The 18,383-nt window shown below is 40.6% G+C and overlaps 1 protein-coding gene across 10 annotated transcripts in view; it reads left to right on the forward strand.

Annotated features, from left to right (window-relative positions):
* The window catches only part of SLC39A10 (solute carrier family 39 member 10), a 72,463-nt gene extending 57,040 nt beyond the window's left edge, over nucleotides 1-15,423 (forward strand). For 8 of the 10 annotated variants that reach the window (XM_030952189.1, XM_030952193.1, XM_030952192.1 and 5 more), the window contains 7 exons: nucleotides 2,648-2,817; nucleotides 3,770-3,988; nucleotides 5,294-5,414; nucleotides 6,729-7,097; nucleotides 8,908-8,988; nucleotides 10,714-10,904; nucleotides 12,226-12,384. In XM_030952189.1, coding sequence (XP_030808049.1) covers nucleotides 2,648-2,817; nucleotides 3,770-3,988; nucleotides 5,294-5,414; nucleotides 6,729-7,097; nucleotides 8,908-8,988; nucleotides 10,714-10,904; nucleotides 12,226-12,384 — 1,310 coding nt within the window. Of the gene's footprint in view, nucleotides 1-2,647; nucleotides 2,818-3,769; nucleotides 3,989-5,293; nucleotides 5,415-6,728; nucleotides 7,098-8,907; nucleotides 8,989-10,713; nucleotides 10,905-12,225 lie in introns of all 10 variants that reach the window. The other 2 variants (XM_030952194.1, XM_030952184.1) reach the window with 2 other exon arrangements.
* Nucleotides 15,424-18,383: the final 2,960 nt, after the last annotated feature.

Genomic DNA, 18,383 nt, shown 5'->3' on the forward strand with positions numbered 1-18,383 from the left:
TGTATTCTCTTGTATTAATTACAGCAAGATTTCAGTTGATATAATAATAATTGTTCCTTCTTATGTAAGGAAGTGAATCAAAAAATAACAAGTCCTTATTGGAATGTGGGGACTGTGGGAGGTGTAGGGCAAATGTCAGTCATAGAGTAACTCAACCTGTAGGTTGTAGGACTTTACTGAAATGAAAGCATGTGCCCACCTAAGCTAATATAAACATTTTAGATAGAAGTATTCACCAAAGTTAGGAGGATACAGTCACTTTTAAACATGAGTTTTCTGTGGTTTACTTTAGTTTCAGTTAAAGCTTTCAATCAATCTTAGCAGGCCAGTGTTGCTTCTGTTCATTGATACCAGCCTGTGAGGTTTCCATTACCTCTGCTAACTGTGGTTTTCTAAAGCAAGATAATTTACTTAACTGACAGCCAAAACCTTATGAAGCCATGTTGGGTTTCTTCCTGTAATTTACAGATAGTTCTGTGACATCTTCTAATGGAGGATTTTCAAGGGCTTATCCATAGAACTGAGCTTTCACAGTGTGGCTGCTGGGAGAGGGGGCATTGTCACCACTGAGGCCCCTGAACAATTTGAAAGGAAAGGCACCCTCTGCTACTGAATGAAGCCAGTAGAAGTCACACAAGTAAACAAGGGAGCATTTAGTTTAGAGCTGGAGATGGCTTAGAGCTGTTGATGAGAAGTGTCTCAGTCCAAGCTGTAATTCTGCCTGTGCAGCTGCCAGTGCTCCCTGGGGCTCAATCTGAGAGGGGCACAGATTCCATGTTCTAATCCCATGTGCCTTATCTTAATCATGATGCCATCTTTAGGTCCTGTATCATCCACAGGAGTATTCCAGCCCCTCAGAGGTGCATCTGCCAACCCTGCTGTGATAGATGAAACTTCAGCCTTTCCATTTTTCTCCATGTAAGGCTGTTGATCATCTACCCTGGCACTGAGCACCAGAGTGTGCCCACCTTGGGGCAGTGTCCTGCCCAAAGGCTGTGTCATTTTTATCTCGGCTGCTTGTGCATGTGTGCTAGATTGAGCACTGAGGGACAGCTCCATGTATGCTCTTGGTCCAGGCTACGTGCCTGGAGTGCTCTGGGGATCAGTCTGGGGACCTGTGGCAGTATTTTGGTCATCATGGTGCTGCTTCCACTTTAGACCTTCTTTCGTATTCCTGTTTTCCAGCCTCAGTTTTTCAGTTCCTCATCTGACAGCAGATTTTATCTCACCACCAACTCTCTTTTTCTATGGTCTCAGTCTGTCAGTGCACACCTCATACTGGCTAAAGCTTTTTCCAGTCATTTTCTCCCAGTGGATGTGGTCTTGTACTCCTTGCATTTCAGCTGAATTGTTTCCTTTTATGTAGCGTTGTGGAATGACAGCCCCAGACTTAGTAAGAATGAATATCCCAAAATAAAATTTAAAGCAGCAGATGTTGTGAGCTTTGGTGTTGAACCAGACCAAGCCTGCTGCTGCACTTGTGTTGGCAAAGTTGTATAAATCTGCTCTGTAGTGGGTTTGGTACAGACAGAATTCTTGGGGTGTTTCACCCTCATGTTGACACTGAGCAGATGCAACACACTTGTTCCTCTTCTCCTCTCACACATACCCTTGCCCCGTTTTCCAGGATGTTTTCCCCTACTTGTGGACCCTCAGAGATGCAAGGAAAGTTAGATTGTACTCTGAAATCTGGAAATGTTAGGGATTCTGAGTCAGGAGCTGTAACTTACCTTAAAGTTGGCAAAATGTGGTAGACATGCATTTTTGATTAAAAGTGGAGCTAGGAAAAACCCTGTGGAAGAAAATCAAAGCCTCTGTACTAAAATTTAAACAAAATACTTTACTGGAGTGAGATGCTGACTGAAAGAGCCATGTTTCTTTGTTTATAGGATGTTTCTTCTGTAATTCCTTCTTTTCAATGTCGTGTAGAAATTTTCACATCTTCCCTCATTAACAGGAATATGTTGGGTGTACCACATCCCATTATCACTTCTTCTAATGGCAACGGTAAAGATTCTCAGAAGAAATAAATGCTGCTATTTGGTGGTAGCAAGGTGCTTTCAGCTGTTCAAGCTCTTATTGTGGCATTCAGTTTTAGAGTTCCTCTGCCAAAGGTTGAGTCCTCTCATGAATAAAGGTGTATGTTTCAAAGCACCAGGTGAAATAAATAGTGCCAAACTAAACATGTGACTCCAAACAGGGAGAAATACAGAATCCAGAAAAATTTTGCATCAGAACCATATTAAAAATAAGTGTTACATACACATTAGTGCTTGTAGAGCCCTTGTAAGTAAAGTAGCAGACATGGTTTTGTCCCAGTATGAGACCTTTCGTTTTTAGTTTCATGAAGGGCTGCAAAGCCAAGCCTGGAACTAACAGTCAGGAAGAATTGCTGGGCTCTTTCTAGCTAATTGTCTTCTGATGTCTCACTGTATTATACTGTGCTGTTAATAAGCCTGTGTAGTTCTGGTTTGCTGTGGACTTCAGTACTGCCTTAAAATTTTTCAGCACCTTTTCAATGAACAATCACACATCTTAGGTTAAAGCAAAGTCACCTTCTTAAGAGCTACTTGAAAGTCATTAATCGGGCTTAAAAGTTTTGCAGGTGTTGTTCTGATAACCTCTCTGTGTTCATTTCTTCCCACAGCCTGGTTTTGTGGTATCATCTCTATCACCGTCATTAGCCTGCTTTCCTTGCTAGGTGTGATCTTGGTTCCCATCATTAACCAATGGTGCTTCAAATTTCTTCTAACTTTCTTGGTAGCTCTGGCTGTAGGAACAATGAGTGGAGATGCACTGCTCCATCTCTTGCCACATGTAAGTATGATCTCCTCACCTTTTATTCTTAATTGTAAATGAGTCTAGAATTTTCGAGGAATTGTTTGATAGTGTCAATAAAGAAAGGTTCACTGATGCACCTGTAGATTGACTTGACTGTGAGGGACACAAACACTTTTGGAGACTTTCTGCTGACAAAAAGGAAAGAAATGTGTTTCTCTCAACAAAAGGTGGGGAAAAGTAGTTGCATATTCATTGTTGAACTGATGTCACACTATTGTAAAACACCCAGGAGCCCAAGAAGAGTATTTTAAAATTAGCAGTATTGCTGTCTCTTGTTTACTGATAGCTGTGTATCAGTACCTAAAAGTATTTCCTGGGGATTAACCTGCCTGCTTGCTATATTTGAGGGAGAAAGTAACCACTCATGTACTGAATCAAGCAATTGCCCAAGGAAGGTGAGCAACTTTTAATGCATGATGGTGTACTATAATTCTTAAAAGGGGAAGTGTTTTCTAAACATTTTATTACCTCAGCTGTTTAGCACAAAGACTAATATTTACATGTTTTCTTTGTATAATTCTAATATGCATTTTTGGTCATGGTTTTAGGAGTTTTTTTAAGTTCATATTTCAGTTTAGAATTTAGGCTGTAACTGACTGTAACAGTTTAAAAAGTCATAAGGCTTGGTTGCTAGTGGGAGTGTAAGAATGGTGGTAATTCCTTGTGATGTTTCTGAGTGTTAGTCTCATCTTCAGCATTGTGAGAGAAAAGCTGAAGCTACATTATCTACCCGCTCAAAAAAAAAATTCCCAGAGGAATTTTTTTACTAATTAGGGTAATGAGTAATCTATTGAAAAACTTATGTGGCAAAATGTGTTAGCGTGAAGAAAAAGCAAAAAAGGGTGGGTATTTCTGTTGTTTCTTCTGGCCCAGTGCCACTTCAGTGTCATGGCTGCCCCAGTGGTGTCACTGTTGTCTCTCCCACCAGTCCCACGGAGGCCACAACCACAGCCACCACCATGGCCAAGGGCACGTGCACGAGCACAGGCACTCGCACCGGCACGGCCACGCGCACGCCGTGCACGCCGAGGGCTTCCTGGAGGAAAATGACCCCGTGCTCAAGGGGCTCCTGGCACTTGGAGGCATTTATGTTCTCTTCATCATTGAGCACTGTATAAGAATGTACAAACATTACAATAAACAAAAGGTAGGTGCTGAAATTGTTTGCTGTTTAAAAATGCGTTCCCTAAAGCTGCCTTGTGAGTGCTGAGGAGTTGTGTTTGCTCTGTGAACAAGTGCTGCTGCTGCTGCTCTGTATTCCGTCTGATGTTATGTGAGGGATCCCCTTCCTAAAGAAGTTGCTTTTCTCAACAAGGGAACTTGGGAAAACAGTGTAGAAATCTGATGGAGGAAGCTGCATCTAAAGCTTCCTGGGTTTTTTTGCAAAAACAGGAGAAAGCATCATGTAAGAAAGATCTGCTTATAGAGCCAGCAATTGTCAAGACAATTGACAAGAAATGTAGCAGTATGCTCTTACCTAACAATGCCAGTGTAACAGAGGTATCCAGGTTCTCCACATCAGAAAAATGCTACAATTTTCAGACCTGCTTTCTGTAAACTGCTGGTCAAATTTTAACTTGTTTCTCAAAAAATGATTGGATTTTTAGTGCTGGAAGCACTCTGTATTTATGGTAGGGGTATAAAAGGAGAGCAAGTACCCTGGGGAGTGTGATGGTGGATGAAAGTTCAGTTTTAGCCTTTGCCTTTGTCATTCAGCTTTGAGGAGAAAATTATTTTGGTGAAATTCCAACTTGCTTCTCCCAAAATGACTGTGAAAACTTTTCACCTTCTCTATTTTCATGTCAGACTTGCCGTCTGAGCGGACAGGCAGCAGAAGATTTTCTGTGTTGGAGAAAGAATTTCTTAGATCTTCTGATAAAAGGATGAAAACTGTTTTATCGTGCATATGTTCTCTGAGATTAATTAAATAATTAAATCCCCTAGGCTGCTCTGGCAAATCCTTGGGATCTGCTCTATAGGCTGCAGATAGAGAAAAGCTTGCTGCTTTCTTAAAGGGAAGTACAAAGAAGTTACAGGAATATAAAACAAAAAAATAAAGTTGAACAAATTAGAGGAGCTGTTCTTGCTGCAAGTTTGCTTTCTTGAACAAATCTAATAGAAGTATTGCTATTAGAAATGGAAAAAGCATGGAAGTATTTCTGAGCTATAAGAGCAATCCTTGTCAGAATATTCCCTCTTACTGAAGTGAAATGTATCTTCATGTAAGAGTTTGGGAGTGAGATTCCATGGTAAGTAGCTAAGCACTCCCACTGGAATAGGGATTGTTGCTGAGCCTTATAAAGATCAGTATTCTGAAGTAACATATTTCTGTCATACATGGTTAGAGAGAGTAGCTTGATCTATTTAGGAGATTTTTGGACAGCATTTCTGTACCTGTTATTTCCATCAATGTCCTGTCACAAACCAGATTGTTACCTGCTTTCTGTTGCAGAGTAAGCAGAAATGGTGCAAAAAACCCCAGCCTGAAGAATCACCAATTGGAAGGAAACTTTCTGATCACAAATTAAATAACAGACCAGATGCTGACTGGCTTCAGCTGAAACCCCTTGCAGGTAGGCAGTTACTGTCAGAATTGTCTGACTGGGAGATGCAAAGTAGGAGCAGGTTACTGGGGCATGGTGTGTAGCATGTAACCTCTTGTACAGTTTTGCTGCTATTATGCAAATCATTGTTAATAAGACTTAATAGGCTTTTCCCTGTTAAATCTTTTTTGTTTTCTTTAGATCTGAGAGCACTCTGAACAGTTCCTAATATGCCATAGAGATGGTTCTCAGACTTCTGAAGCAGTCATGTTTTGAGTGGCTGTGGATCTTTGGGAGTTTGTTTGTTTGTTTGCTTGCTTGCTTGCTTGTTCGTTTGTTTTTGGGGTTTTTATGTTGTTTTGGTTAAGCTGTTACTGACTAGCTCAGCCCTGGCAAAAATTAGATCAAAAATGAACACCCACACAATAAATGGGGATATATTCCACTTTGAAGATCTCATCATCTGACCAGTTACAGATAAACAAAATCTGTTTCTTTCCACAAATACAACCGAGTATCCTGAATACTCCTCAAGTATCCAAAACAACTTTTGCACACTCTTCCTTCATGACAGCCTGTGGGTGCTCATTCTGTGTGTACCCAGAAGAAATGCTCTATCCCCCTTGTCACAGGGGGAGAGAAGGGCAAAGGCTTTGCTTCATAACCTTCAGATTCTGTTGCCTGCATGGCTGCAGAAGTAATTTGTGGATGAAGAACCTATACAAATTTGCATTTGCACAAATTAGGTTTATTTAATTTGATTGGTTTGTAGAAGAGAGGGTTAGAACTGCAGCCTTCTCCACGCAAACAATCTCAAATGGGCTTTGGGGCACTGACACAGAACAGGGAAAGTTTTCAGCAGTGCAGGGATTGGAACATATATTTGAAATGTCTGCATGGCAGTGGAGGCTGAGCTGTGACCTGTATGGGCACATGCAGACAGAGCCAGCTGGGGTTTCCTTAACCATTCAGATCCCATCTACAGCTCTAAGACATAATCATCATTCTGGCAACTCTCCTTTGCCAGTGTTGAACCATAAACTTTGTCAGTAGCAAAATTACAGGCACCAGCGTAGGCTGGGCTCAAACTGGCTTTGAGTGCTATGGATGCAATGCTGCTGCCTTGCAGTGGAGAATTTTATAGATTGTACATGCACATTTGTGAAAAAATGTCTCAATGACAGACTTAGTTTTCGGATTGAATGCTGACAACAAAGTTGCAGGACTGGGATGTGTAAAATACTTGTTTTGCTTTCCCAGAGCAGTTAACCCTTAGGTCAGGGTGCAGTGGTTGCTGGTTAAACAGGAATTAACTCAGTGTCTCTCCCAACTGACTGGATGCAGGAGCAGATGACTCAGTTTTGTCTGAAGACCGGCTGAATGAAACTGAACTGACTGACTTGGACGGGCAGCTGGAGCCCCCTGCCAAGAACTACCTGTCTGCAGAAGAGGAGAACAACTTGCGCCACTCTCACAACGACGTCGCCCACGGCGCCCAAGAGCACGAGCTGCACGATTCCGAGTATGACAGCCATGGAGAAGATAAAATGATAGCTAGAAAACACAGTCACCACTGGCATCACAAACATTCCCATCATTCCCATGGCCACTGTCATTCTGGAAAAGACCTGAAAGATACTGGGATAGCTAATATTGCTTGGATGGTAATTATGGGAGATGGCATTCACAACTTTAGTGATGGCTTAGCAATCGGTAAGCAAAAGCACTGAGTATTCCTCAACAGTTTCTCCTTACCTTTAGTAACTCTGCTAATATTTGATTTATCAGTGATCACAGGTAAGGCTTCCAGTTAGCACCTGTGGTTACTGCCATTGTTCAGTCTCCTGCAGAGCAGAAATAAAAAGGCTGTCAATTGTAATAGTTTAACAGTTTACCTTTTGTTAATATTCTGTGCTATTTGCACTAAAATTAGTGTATGAGTAGCAGTGACAATCACAATCTCTGCCAAGGAGAGACTGGTGCATGCAAACCTTGGGATTTATGGAGCACAGTAACCCACCTTTCTTGTTCGGGTCTCAGTTGCCTTAGAATTATAAATAAATGCCTTTCAGCCTTATTTAGAATGATATTTACTAACAATAATAATAATACTATTTATATTATTCTTAATACATAGAATTACACAGTACTTGCAAATAAAAATGCACTGTGATTCAGGTTACAGAAATAATATTTTAAAAGTATTACTTAGGATAATATAATTTTTATTTAAGCAAAATATTGTTTTGGCTCACAGTTAGTATAGATTTATTTCTAGCCAAGTGCAGAAGAAATTGGAAGTACCAAACAGATTTTATTAGATTTATTAAATTAACTTGGAGTCACACAATGTTCTAAATATGATTTGAATTGTAAAGTGTATTAATTTGGATTATACAAGTCAGGATAATGGTGAGAGGATTGAAATGCACACTTTTGATTTTTTACTAAGGTAACTGCTTAAGAGTAAGGGTATGCAGGGTTCTGAACTAATGGCAGAAGGAACACATCCATTTTGAAGGATGGGGGATAAGCATTTGTCAGGGTCTCTAGTTAACAACAGAATCTACTATAGTTCCTCCACTTCCTTCTCTCAACTTCTAAAGAAACTAAACTCCTTAAAAATTAACTTGTTGCTTCAATTTCACATAAAACAGGTAAGACATTTAGACAATGGCTCTTAGGGCCAAAAACAATTGTCATGCCTTCTGTTGAGAACTTCACAGTATTGAGACTCCATTTCTGAATATTTCTGGGTCAAGCCCAAACAGCTGAATTTGTGGTAAAATGTAGATTTTAGAAAAGTATGCTCATCTTTTTAATGTGTCAAGCTATGAAGAATCCCAAGGAAAGTTAAATTCCCTCTCTGTCTTCAGATTGTCTTTTCTTTCTGCTTTATGCTGCCTGTTTAGACTGGTCACTGCAGGCTCTTTTTGTGCTTTTCTCTGCTACAGTACAGAAATTTAATACCAGTTTTCTCATCTCAGAATTATTTAAGGTATGACATTAAAGTTAACTGAATTCAATTAGCTTATGCAAAAGTACTGAAAGATATTTATGGCAATGATTTTACCCGTATTATTTTCCAGATCTGGTTTACTAATATTGCTGAAATGTTCTTTGAAAATTAGAGAGATTATGGTTTAAATATTAGTTTGGATTTGCAAGCTGGAAAGGAGAGAGCCAGACTCTTGCTCATGTACATTTCTAACTGCCCTCATGTACTGGAGAGTTCCTAAAAGTGGTGTTATTGGCTTGTTGCCTTTATGTCTCGTTTTTGGCCAATTATGTTCTCCTCTCCAGGGTTTGTCTTTCAGATAAATAAGTAATAAAGCCTGCAATGGTAATGCACATCCAGGGTGCTTCCAGTATTTCTCATTTGTATACAGACAGGACACAGACATAATGAAAAATATTAGTGCGCATTCTAACAGAATGGTGTCAGCTCTGCAAAGTCGATTGATTTTTCTGACCTGAAAATTGTGAAATATAATTTTAATTTTTTCCTTTTTTTTTTTTCTAGGAGCAGCTTTTAGTGCTGGACTGACAGGGGGAATTAGTACATCTATAGCAGTATTTTGTCACGAGCTTCCCCATGAATTAGGTAACTAAGCATAGAAACTGTGCTCCATCTGTACAAAATCCTTATCTAAAAGTTGTTGTAATACTGTGATAAGCTCAATGCAGTGCAGAAGCTGCAGAGGTGACCAGAACTTCAGAGGGTGAGGGAGAAATATTGCTTCAGAGTAGGTACTGCTACAGGATTATGTTGGTAGTGTCTAGTTACAGCACTTCTGTAAAACTTTTTGAGCATGTTTTAAAAATGTTCTTAGGAGCATACATTTTACATAGCTCTGCATTTTACAGAGTTTCACACTACTCTGTGTGGCATTGTCTTACACAAAGTTAAGTCACATAAGTAAACACAGGTTTATTACATAAGTAAAATTCCATGTGGGGGATCTTCAGAAGAGGCTTTGTTCCAACTGTGGCCAAGTTCAGCAGGTGTGGCCATTTAGGGTAATGCCTGTAGGCACTGTTGCCAGTGCCATTGATTCTTCCCCCCTACTTGAAGCATTTCTTCTGGAGGTAGCTAACCATGGTGAAACCTGTTGTTTTCACATTGTATGAAAATTTACTGCACTCTGAGAGTTTAAAAGAGCAGCCAGAGAGAGGAGGAATTTTCTGGTTTTCCACTGATGTGAAGTTGTGCTAGACTGACCTATGTCTGTACTCACAGCTTGCTCACTTGAAGAGCTGCTGGGTCTAAATGATTAAAAGTGAGGTAAAACAAGCAATTCTAAAACCTTAGAGGTGATGAGGGAGAGCATTCTATATAGACAGCTCCTGAGCTCTAGGTAAATCGTGGGCATAGGGGGGAAATAATAGAGCAGGTGTTCATGGGTTGACCTGTGCTGTACAATCATTAGTTAACTGAAGCTGCTGCAATAGATAAAGGATCGCAGTGTATATTAAAATGCTTAGAACTTGACAGCATAGCATGATGAAATGAACCTTGTATAAGGGGTGAGTAGTTTACACCTATTTTTTTTTAATTTTGTTATGTTTTGATTCTAATTCTTGATACTAGATTAGGCAGATAATTTCAGGCATAGGTATAAGAATATTACATTAATTGTCCTGATGTCTGTACATCATCTTACACTTCTCATGATCACAAGAATTCAGTTTGAATGAAGTAAAACTATTAGAGCTGATTACAAGACTGAAGTCTAGATTTTTATAGAATATCTACTTTTAGCACCTAAATTAGCAGAGCTGTCCTGAATTCAGAATAAAACACATTACCCTGGCATGCCTTTACCCAGATTCAGGGTGGATGCGAAGTCATTCTTTGTGAATGTATCTCTTCCTAGTGCTCAAATTCATTGTCATCTTCTGTGGGGACAAATGCCTCATTATCCTCTTCCTGGATTTGCATTATGAGGTGTGTATAGCTAAGAGGAATTTTCACAGCTATTGATCCTAACTAAGCCTCTGGTTTTATGTGCTCTGGAGAACTTCTGAGTGTGTGCACATGGGTGTGTTCTCTGTGGGAAGAGCAGACCTAGCTAGACTCCTCCATTCACCCTTCACAGTTAATCACTGCTGCCTTTCTGACAATCAGCAGGATGAACAGGCACCTTTCAGTCATAGTTACCCAAGGGATGGCTGTGCCTGAGTACAGCTCTCCAAGGGGGTCGGTTCCTGTGGCTCAGGGTGCCCATGAGCCCCTGCAGCAGCAGCAGCAGCAGCAGCAGCAGCACTCTCTGGTGAGGGGTGTCTGGGTTGCTGGCAGTGGCACTGACAGCCCATGCTGTCCCCGCAGGTGACTTTGCAGTGCTGCTGAAGGCGGGGATGACAGTGAAGCAGGCCATCGTGTACAACCTGCTGTCGGCCATGATGGCCTACATCGGCATGCTGATCGGCACGGCCGTGGGCCAGTACGCCAACAACATCACCCTCTGGATCTTCGCCATCACCGCCGGCATGTTCCTCTATGTGGCCCTGGTCGACATGGTACGGCTCCTGCGCAGGGCTGGGCTGGGGCCTCCTGGGCTTTGGGGGTGCTGCACTTCAGTCTGCTGGTCAGGCTCAGTCTGAACTTTTATTGTGAGCAGCTGGTAATCCTGAGCTGTTGTGATGAGTAGCTTTTAAAAAATTACCTGGTGGAAAAATGCTGCTGCTTCCAGAACACACGGGTGCATTATCCCAAGTGTGTGTGCACCATAGATCAGACTCTTCAGGCAGCAGTGCTGCTGTGCACATGTTACCAGCCGATATTCAGTCCTGATTTCTCTCCTTTAAGCTGCTTCAGAGCTTCATTTAAATAAGGCAATTTTTCACTTCTTGTCTTTACCAGCCCAAAGGTGATGAGATTGTTTTTCATTTCTGGGGTACTTCATCATGCTTTCCACTTCATTATGGAGACTTTAATTTGTAAATATACTGTTGTTATAAAGTCACTCTAATCTCTTAATAGGTGATAGGTCCTTTTCGGGGCCTGCTAAACTGTTAAATAGAATGTCTGGGTAGAATGATCCTTCTTGCAACTTCAGGTGTTCTATAGTAGCCTGTAATGCCTGAAATATCACTTCCTTGTAAGCTCTGTGTCTGATTCTTATTTCCTATCCTTTGACTGAAGATGTCATGCATAAAAGAAAGGAAGGCAGTTCTTTCATTCCTTCATCATTCCTTTTCCTTTCCCTCGGCCATCATAATAGTAACCAAATAGTCAAAGTCCCATTAGCAGGAAAGCTTCTGCACGAGATATTTGAAAATGAACCAGTTTTGTCTTGGCTTTTGCATAATCAGCCTCCTTCTCAAAGACCTCTTTACCTGGCACACAATAAGAGTAGATTTTGATTCCTCCCTGGCTGTGAGCAGAGGTTCACAGAGGTGTGGTTTTCTATCCACTCCTTACACCACCCCATATTTAAAAAGGATGTGTATGTGAGTATGTGTAAGCGTCTCAAATGACAAATGAATGGCTCGGTTAATCAAAGTCATATGTTTATTTGAGCATGACTTGAATTTAAAATTAAAAGAGCAGGACTTGAAGAATATTGGACTGTACCCTATCTTGAGGAACTTAATGTTCAATTACATGGATACTCCTGTGAAAGTTCAAGGAAAGGCATTTTTAGTTTGTTTTGTAAATACATTACGTGATTATGTTTTTATTGAATGTAGTTGTTCAGTAGAGTTTAAGCTGTGTCTTAGTGTATTGGTTTTATATCTGAGCCCTGGAGATATCCTTGACAATATCACCTTGTAACCTTGTCCATGTATAAATGGAATAAAGGTGAAATAACTTCCTCAATTGTTTTGTATTTTTTAGCTTCCAGAAATGCTTCATGGAGATGGAGATAACGAAGAGCATGGTTACTGTCCTGTGGGGCAGTTTATTCTTCAGAATCTAGGCCTGCTTCTTGGATTTGCCATCATGCTGGTGATTGCCCTCTATGAAGACAAAATAGTGCTTGACATCCAGTTTTGACCTGATGCTGGTAATCACTGTGGTTCCAATCTGTTGCGGTCTGGCTTTGAGTCTGCACTGTGTGGGCTGTGTGCACACTGCTCAGAGGACACGTGGTGCTTGCACTGCTTACAAGGACAGGAGATTCCTTTCTGCCTAGAGTAGCTTCTGCTTTTCTCTAATCCCATCAGATGAGCTTACCCAACACAACTCCTAAACTCAAGTGAGCGACGTTTAGGAAACCCTAAATCTGAGAAATAAGGGCCAAGGTCAGGGTGCTGTATAAGGAGCACTGCTTGCTTAAGAAAGAAAAAGTACAGGACAAGATCTCATTTGGGAAAATACCATTCCGTTAGTGCATTTGGACAGAACCCAGATGTTGCAGCTGAAACTCACACCTGTGCGAGGAACCCAAGGAAACTTTTTTGTGCCACATGAGTCTTGAGTAGCTCACAGCTCTATGTATGTATAGATCTGTATAGATATAGACAGATGTGCACACATATACTTGTGCACCTCTGTATATATGTGTATTAATCCTGTGCTGATTTTTCTGCATAGTGGTGACTTGAAGTATTCAGTCTTACAATAGGACATGGCTGGAAACTACTATGCTGGCTTAAATTTTTAAAAAGAAGCCCCAAGCCTAAACACTGTTTAAATTCTTACAAGCTGTGTTAAGCTGCACTCCATCATTGCAAAGCTCCTGTGTAAGAAGGCAGGCTGTTGCCATGTACTCTGCAAAGTGTAACTTCTGTCGAGGGTCAGTTTGATGATGTTTTTCCCCAGCTGAGATTCAATTGATGTTTGTTCCTTTATATTAGTAGGAAAATGCAAAATGCGGTAGAATTAGTGTTAGCTTGGGGAAATCCCTGACCTTGGAGTTATTGAGCTGTTTCTGGTTCTTTCTTACAGACGCTAAACATGTATTGTGTGCCACTTGCAGCATAAACTACTGAAGAATTGTGGCTGTGAATTTGTGCAAACTCTTTTAACAAGAGAATCCATGTGGGAATTTCTCCATTTTTTAAAATGATTACTTTGGACTGTTTTCTCCTCTTCATGTTAAACCAAGGTGCAAGATGCTAGTTGCTGAAGCTGGACACAAGGGTTAAATTATGCTCTGTGGATGTTGTACTGGTTAGGGTATTTACGATACTGTAACAGCGCATCAAATCTGTTCCTACAATGCCTTGATATCAGACATTGTGACACCAGCCATTTCTGGCAGTAAAGAATATGTAAGAAGATTTCTACTCCCAGTATAAAGGAGTTCATTTCTATGATATTTTTTTACAATTTTGGTATTTAAATTAGATTATTAAAAAGCAGATGTGGTAGAACCATGGTATGTGTCATTTAGAAGAATAGACTGAAAATTTGGGCCTTAACTTGCTGGGACCAGCTGTCCTAGATCAGATTGTGCTGACAGGCATTTATTGCCAGACATGAGTTAGTTCTTCTTGTACCCATCTCCTTAAAAAAAAATAAATTGTGAGTTTGTGGGGAGTGCAAGTTGATTCTGTAGTACCAGTCCTAAGCATGGTAGTAGCTTTTTATCCAAACATCCAGTTTGTCTCTCTACTGTGTATGCCAGGTAAAAGCTGTACTTTGACTGTGTGCCGTAAGTTTTAAAGTTCCGGTCTGCTTGGTGCCAGTGTAGCTGCTAAAAACACTTAATCCTGACGCCTTTAATGAGAGCCAGTGGGTCTCTGCATTCCATTTCAACGTGCTGTGTTTCCTGTGGCCCTTTCCTTTGGAAGCTTCATTGGTCAGTTTAGCTTTTACTGAGAGCAGCTCATGTGTTTTAAAGGTATCAGTTGGTTGCCAGTATTTCTTCCTAATGCAGTATCAGGAAACAGTATTAAGGGTCCATTTCAAAGAAGGGTGCAGTTTCTTCAGTGAAGAAGCCAAAAGCCCAGAGTTCAGGCACGTGGCCATTTAATGTTCTGAACTCAGGATTTCTTTTTTCTTCTTTAAATATATTTAGTGTAGAACCCTAATTAGCAAACACACTGTTGTTACCTTCAGATTGCTGAATTTCTGCAGTGTAAAACTCCTGGATGACATTTTTGCATAGTGCCCATGTTAAGTCAATGAGACAAAACTTCCTGGATACCTTCTGAAGATCTGAGTTTAAACAATCTCTGTTTCTTTTGTATTAAACTGACTGACTTAACTTTTTTCTTTTCTGCTAATTCTGAAATATAAGGGGGTCATTATGCAGCTGGTGTTTTGTCAAATGAATTTTTTTAAGATTTATTTCTCTTAATTCTTTTCAAATGAAGATTTCTGTATTTCCAGTAGTATATTTACTGTTGTGTTAGTTGGAATGTGGTTATAGCTCAATACACTGCCTCTGTAGGAAAATAGTTAACTTCCTTCCAAGACCATCTTCAGACAAGGGAAAAACATGGTCGTTGAAGGTAGGTACTATATTTTTCATGGAATATAGATTGTTTACTTTTATTTTCTAGTATTTATTGCAAGTGTAACAGAGCAGTGTAACAGCTGTGACTTCTCTATGTTTCCACCAGTATTGAATTCCAGATGATTCTAATGTACACCTCTGAGTCATGTTACAGACAATCTGAATTCCACTACATTTCTACTTGGCTTCAACATTCCATTTGGCTTGAATCCAGAGTCTCATTTAACTTGTATTTGTTGGAGGGCATAAATGTTACTTGTATATTTTACAATGCTGTCACTGTGTGACATCCCATGTGAATTCTGATGTAAATCACATTGCACTCAATCCGCTGTGATTATGCTTAGAAAATGTTGTAGTTGCTAGATGCAGTGTGATTATTTTTTTTATTATTTTTTTCTTTCCTGTCCCCATTAACAACTGAGTCTATGGTTTAAAATGTGATAATGGTCCAATAAGATAACTTGCTGAGCTATTGGTTTTTTTTGTTATAACTAAATCATTTTTAAAAAATTTTATAAAGCTGGAAATTATCAAATGCTGTTTTGTTCATTGTCAACAGTGTTGTGTTCATTTTATGTATGTTCCTTATACATAAGGAGCCTTCAGAAAATTAAAAAAAATATTCAAGGAGCAGATATTTTTGTTGAGTTTCTTAAGGTTTGATTACTTTTGTGTTTTAGTACTCCTTTCAGTTGAGCAGACATCACTACAAGTCCCTAAAAGAAATTCTGAAAAGGAAGGTGTCAAAATACTTTGCTTAACAATTAAAAACCAACATAAATACTCTGTCCTACATTTATGTGCAGGGCAGTCAGGTAGGAGCAGTACTGAAAACAAAACAGTGGATTGGAGGATTCCATGGAAAGTTACTGTGATTGTCTGCTGATCCTGTAGTCGTTGGACTGCTCAGGGAAAAGGTCCATAGCCTCCTCCAGAGAAAGCTGCCCCTCCTGGGAAATTCTCACTCCCATCCTTCAGAAACATGCTCTGCCCAGAGCATGAGTTTACTACCTGTAAACCCGTAAACCCTCCTCATTATTCTTGTTTCATTCAGTGTGGCATTGCTGCCTCTGAAGCAGCAGAATAGAATCCCTCTATTACTGCAGTAAAAGTTACTAGCTTAGAACTAACAAAATCCAGTTGCCTACAGATGTGCTTTTTTTTTTTCCTCCTGAACTGTGGTGGCACTACTGTACCTGGCTTACACACTGGACTAGAATTGGCCAAGGGCTAAAAACTGTTAAAAGCTGGAGGAAGCAGGAGATCTATAAACTGACTGTACAGTCACAAAATGTTTCCTTGGGAAGACAGCCAGAAAAAATAGAACCCCCCCAAAAAAAAGCCTTAAAACATTCTTGAGTGGAAAAGTAATTTCACCAGAATGGAGATACAACACCATGAAGTACAGTGAAAACTCAAGACGGAGCGTGAGCATACTAACATGGATATACAGTAGAAAATTAGGGTAAGGTGGTGTGTGGCTTTGCATCGTACCTGTGAAAGAATGTCATCAAATAGCAGCTGTGTTCCTGACTGATCCTTGGTAACAGCAGCATTTGTGGTCATTCCAAAGATCTCTGGGAAAGGATTCTGTGCAAGTGTCTTTGTATATTCCGTACACCTTCAGTACTGAGAAAAGGTGGGGAAAAATACCTCTAGAGCAAAAAAAAAAAGATGCAGAAGCAGCCAACCAGCCCACAAGAGGCTACAAGCTGTACTTCAAAACCACTACATGATTTCGTAGAGTGATGAATAAAGTGTGTTAACTAAGATATAAATGATACAAAGATAATTCCTGAAAAATTCTGGGAGCTGACAAAAATTCTGTTAAAATGAGATACCAAGTGTAAGGGGCTGCAGCCCCTCTCCAAGCCCACTGCCTGCCAAGCACCTGAAGGTGTTTTGCTGATGACTGACACAACTCCTGTCCGATAATTAAGCTGATTATTGTGGCCTTTCTGCCTCCAGTAAATATAATGAACTATTTCTTTTATGCCTATTTTAAAATGCTTTTGACTTCACCGGGCTGTGTTTCTCACCTACTGTCCCCTGAGTGCTGACTCACACAGAGTCAATTTAGATGGCAGTAATTGGGTGGTGTTTACATAATGTCCCTTTCTTAGAAGTCACTGAAACAAGGCCTGAGAGAAGATGAGATTAAGCCACCAAGCAAACGGTGACTGAGTAAACACTGAGACACACATCAGTTTCAGTAAAGATACATCTATTTCAAAAAAAAAAAGCTGTTGTTAATTCTGTTGTTCTGACATATATCTTCAGGAGAGGCAAAATAAACACCACTTGGATCAAGTACATAATTCACATTTGTAATGAATTCCGAGGGAAATAACATCTTCAGAACACTCACAGAGCCAATCCCAGTGTCAGTGCCTCTGGCACCGTAATTGCATTCCCCAGTCACAGTGAGGAGCATCAGCTGGCAGCTCCTGCAGGAGAACAGGACAGTGATCTGAGCAGCAGCCCAGCACTTCCCTGGGCAGCCCTATCACTATCACTGTAATTCACTTGGAAGGCAGCCAGAATTCTCACTGGAAAGTTTAAAAGCTGTTAATTACTGCTGCTAGTTCATGCTTGAACCATTTCATCTCCAGCCCTTCAAATACTCATTAATAATCATCCCTCAAGTCACCCAGCCATTGCTGCTTTTGAAGAGTAATAGCACCAAAAATTTCCATAGTAATGCAGCTGAAACTCCCTGGATACAAGTTGATGGAAAACTTTCCTAAAAATATCTCTACTTGTTTGACATCTTTCTAAAGTAAATGTATGCTATCACAAGGCCATAGCTGGGCTCATAATTTTATTTCCTTTTTTTAGAAAATCAAACATGCTTAAATTCTTGAGGTTGGGAGAAGCTGGACTCCTCTTAGGTGCATAAAAATAAAAAATTATGAGTGATGAAATTACTTGCAGGAAGGCATGAGTGGGTGATGCTCTGAGGACTGGGATAAAGCAAACCAGTCCAAAGAAATATCAATATCAACATACAAATCATTATCTTTCAGGGCAAAAAAAAGTTCCCTCCCTGCTAGGAACTACATTTGTTATTTGTTCAGAACCGTTGGTCATGTAATAGGAGGACATCCCCCTCAGAACCCTCCACCCTCCACTCGCCTTCAGGGAAGAAATACCTCTGTGAAGTTGCTTGAGCCACTTGCCTGTTAATCACATTAATAACCAGAATCACTGCAGGCTGACAGTGACAAGAACACCCCTGTTCCTGTCCATCCCTAACTTGAACAGACTTTGGCCATGCTGGGCTGCTTAGGAAGCTGGACCATGAAGAAGTGCCATGTATTGCTGGGAAATTGCCGAGAGGCTGCTCTGGCAAACACTCACCTCTGCAGCCAGGGAAGGAAATGCCCTCTGCCAGAGCTGCGTCCCGGCTGATTTCACTCCGCCAGGGGCTGCTCTTGTCCCTGGCACTGAATAAATCACAGCCAGCCAGCAGGGGTGGCAGTAGGATATTATACACCTTGCAGGAACAGTTCATTTCTCCTGTCCTGCACAGCAGAGCTGAGGCACTCAGAGCCCAGCTTCTTCCTGCTCCCACACTTTGTGAGTC

This window comes from Camarhynchus parvulus, chromosome 7 (assembly GCF_901933205.1).
Source record: "Camarhynchus parvulus chromosome 7, STF_HiC, whole genome shotgun sequence".
In the NCBI taxonomy this organism is placed as follows: Eukaryota; Metazoa; Chordata; class Aves; order Passeriformes; family Thraupidae; genus Camarhynchus; species Camarhynchus parvulus.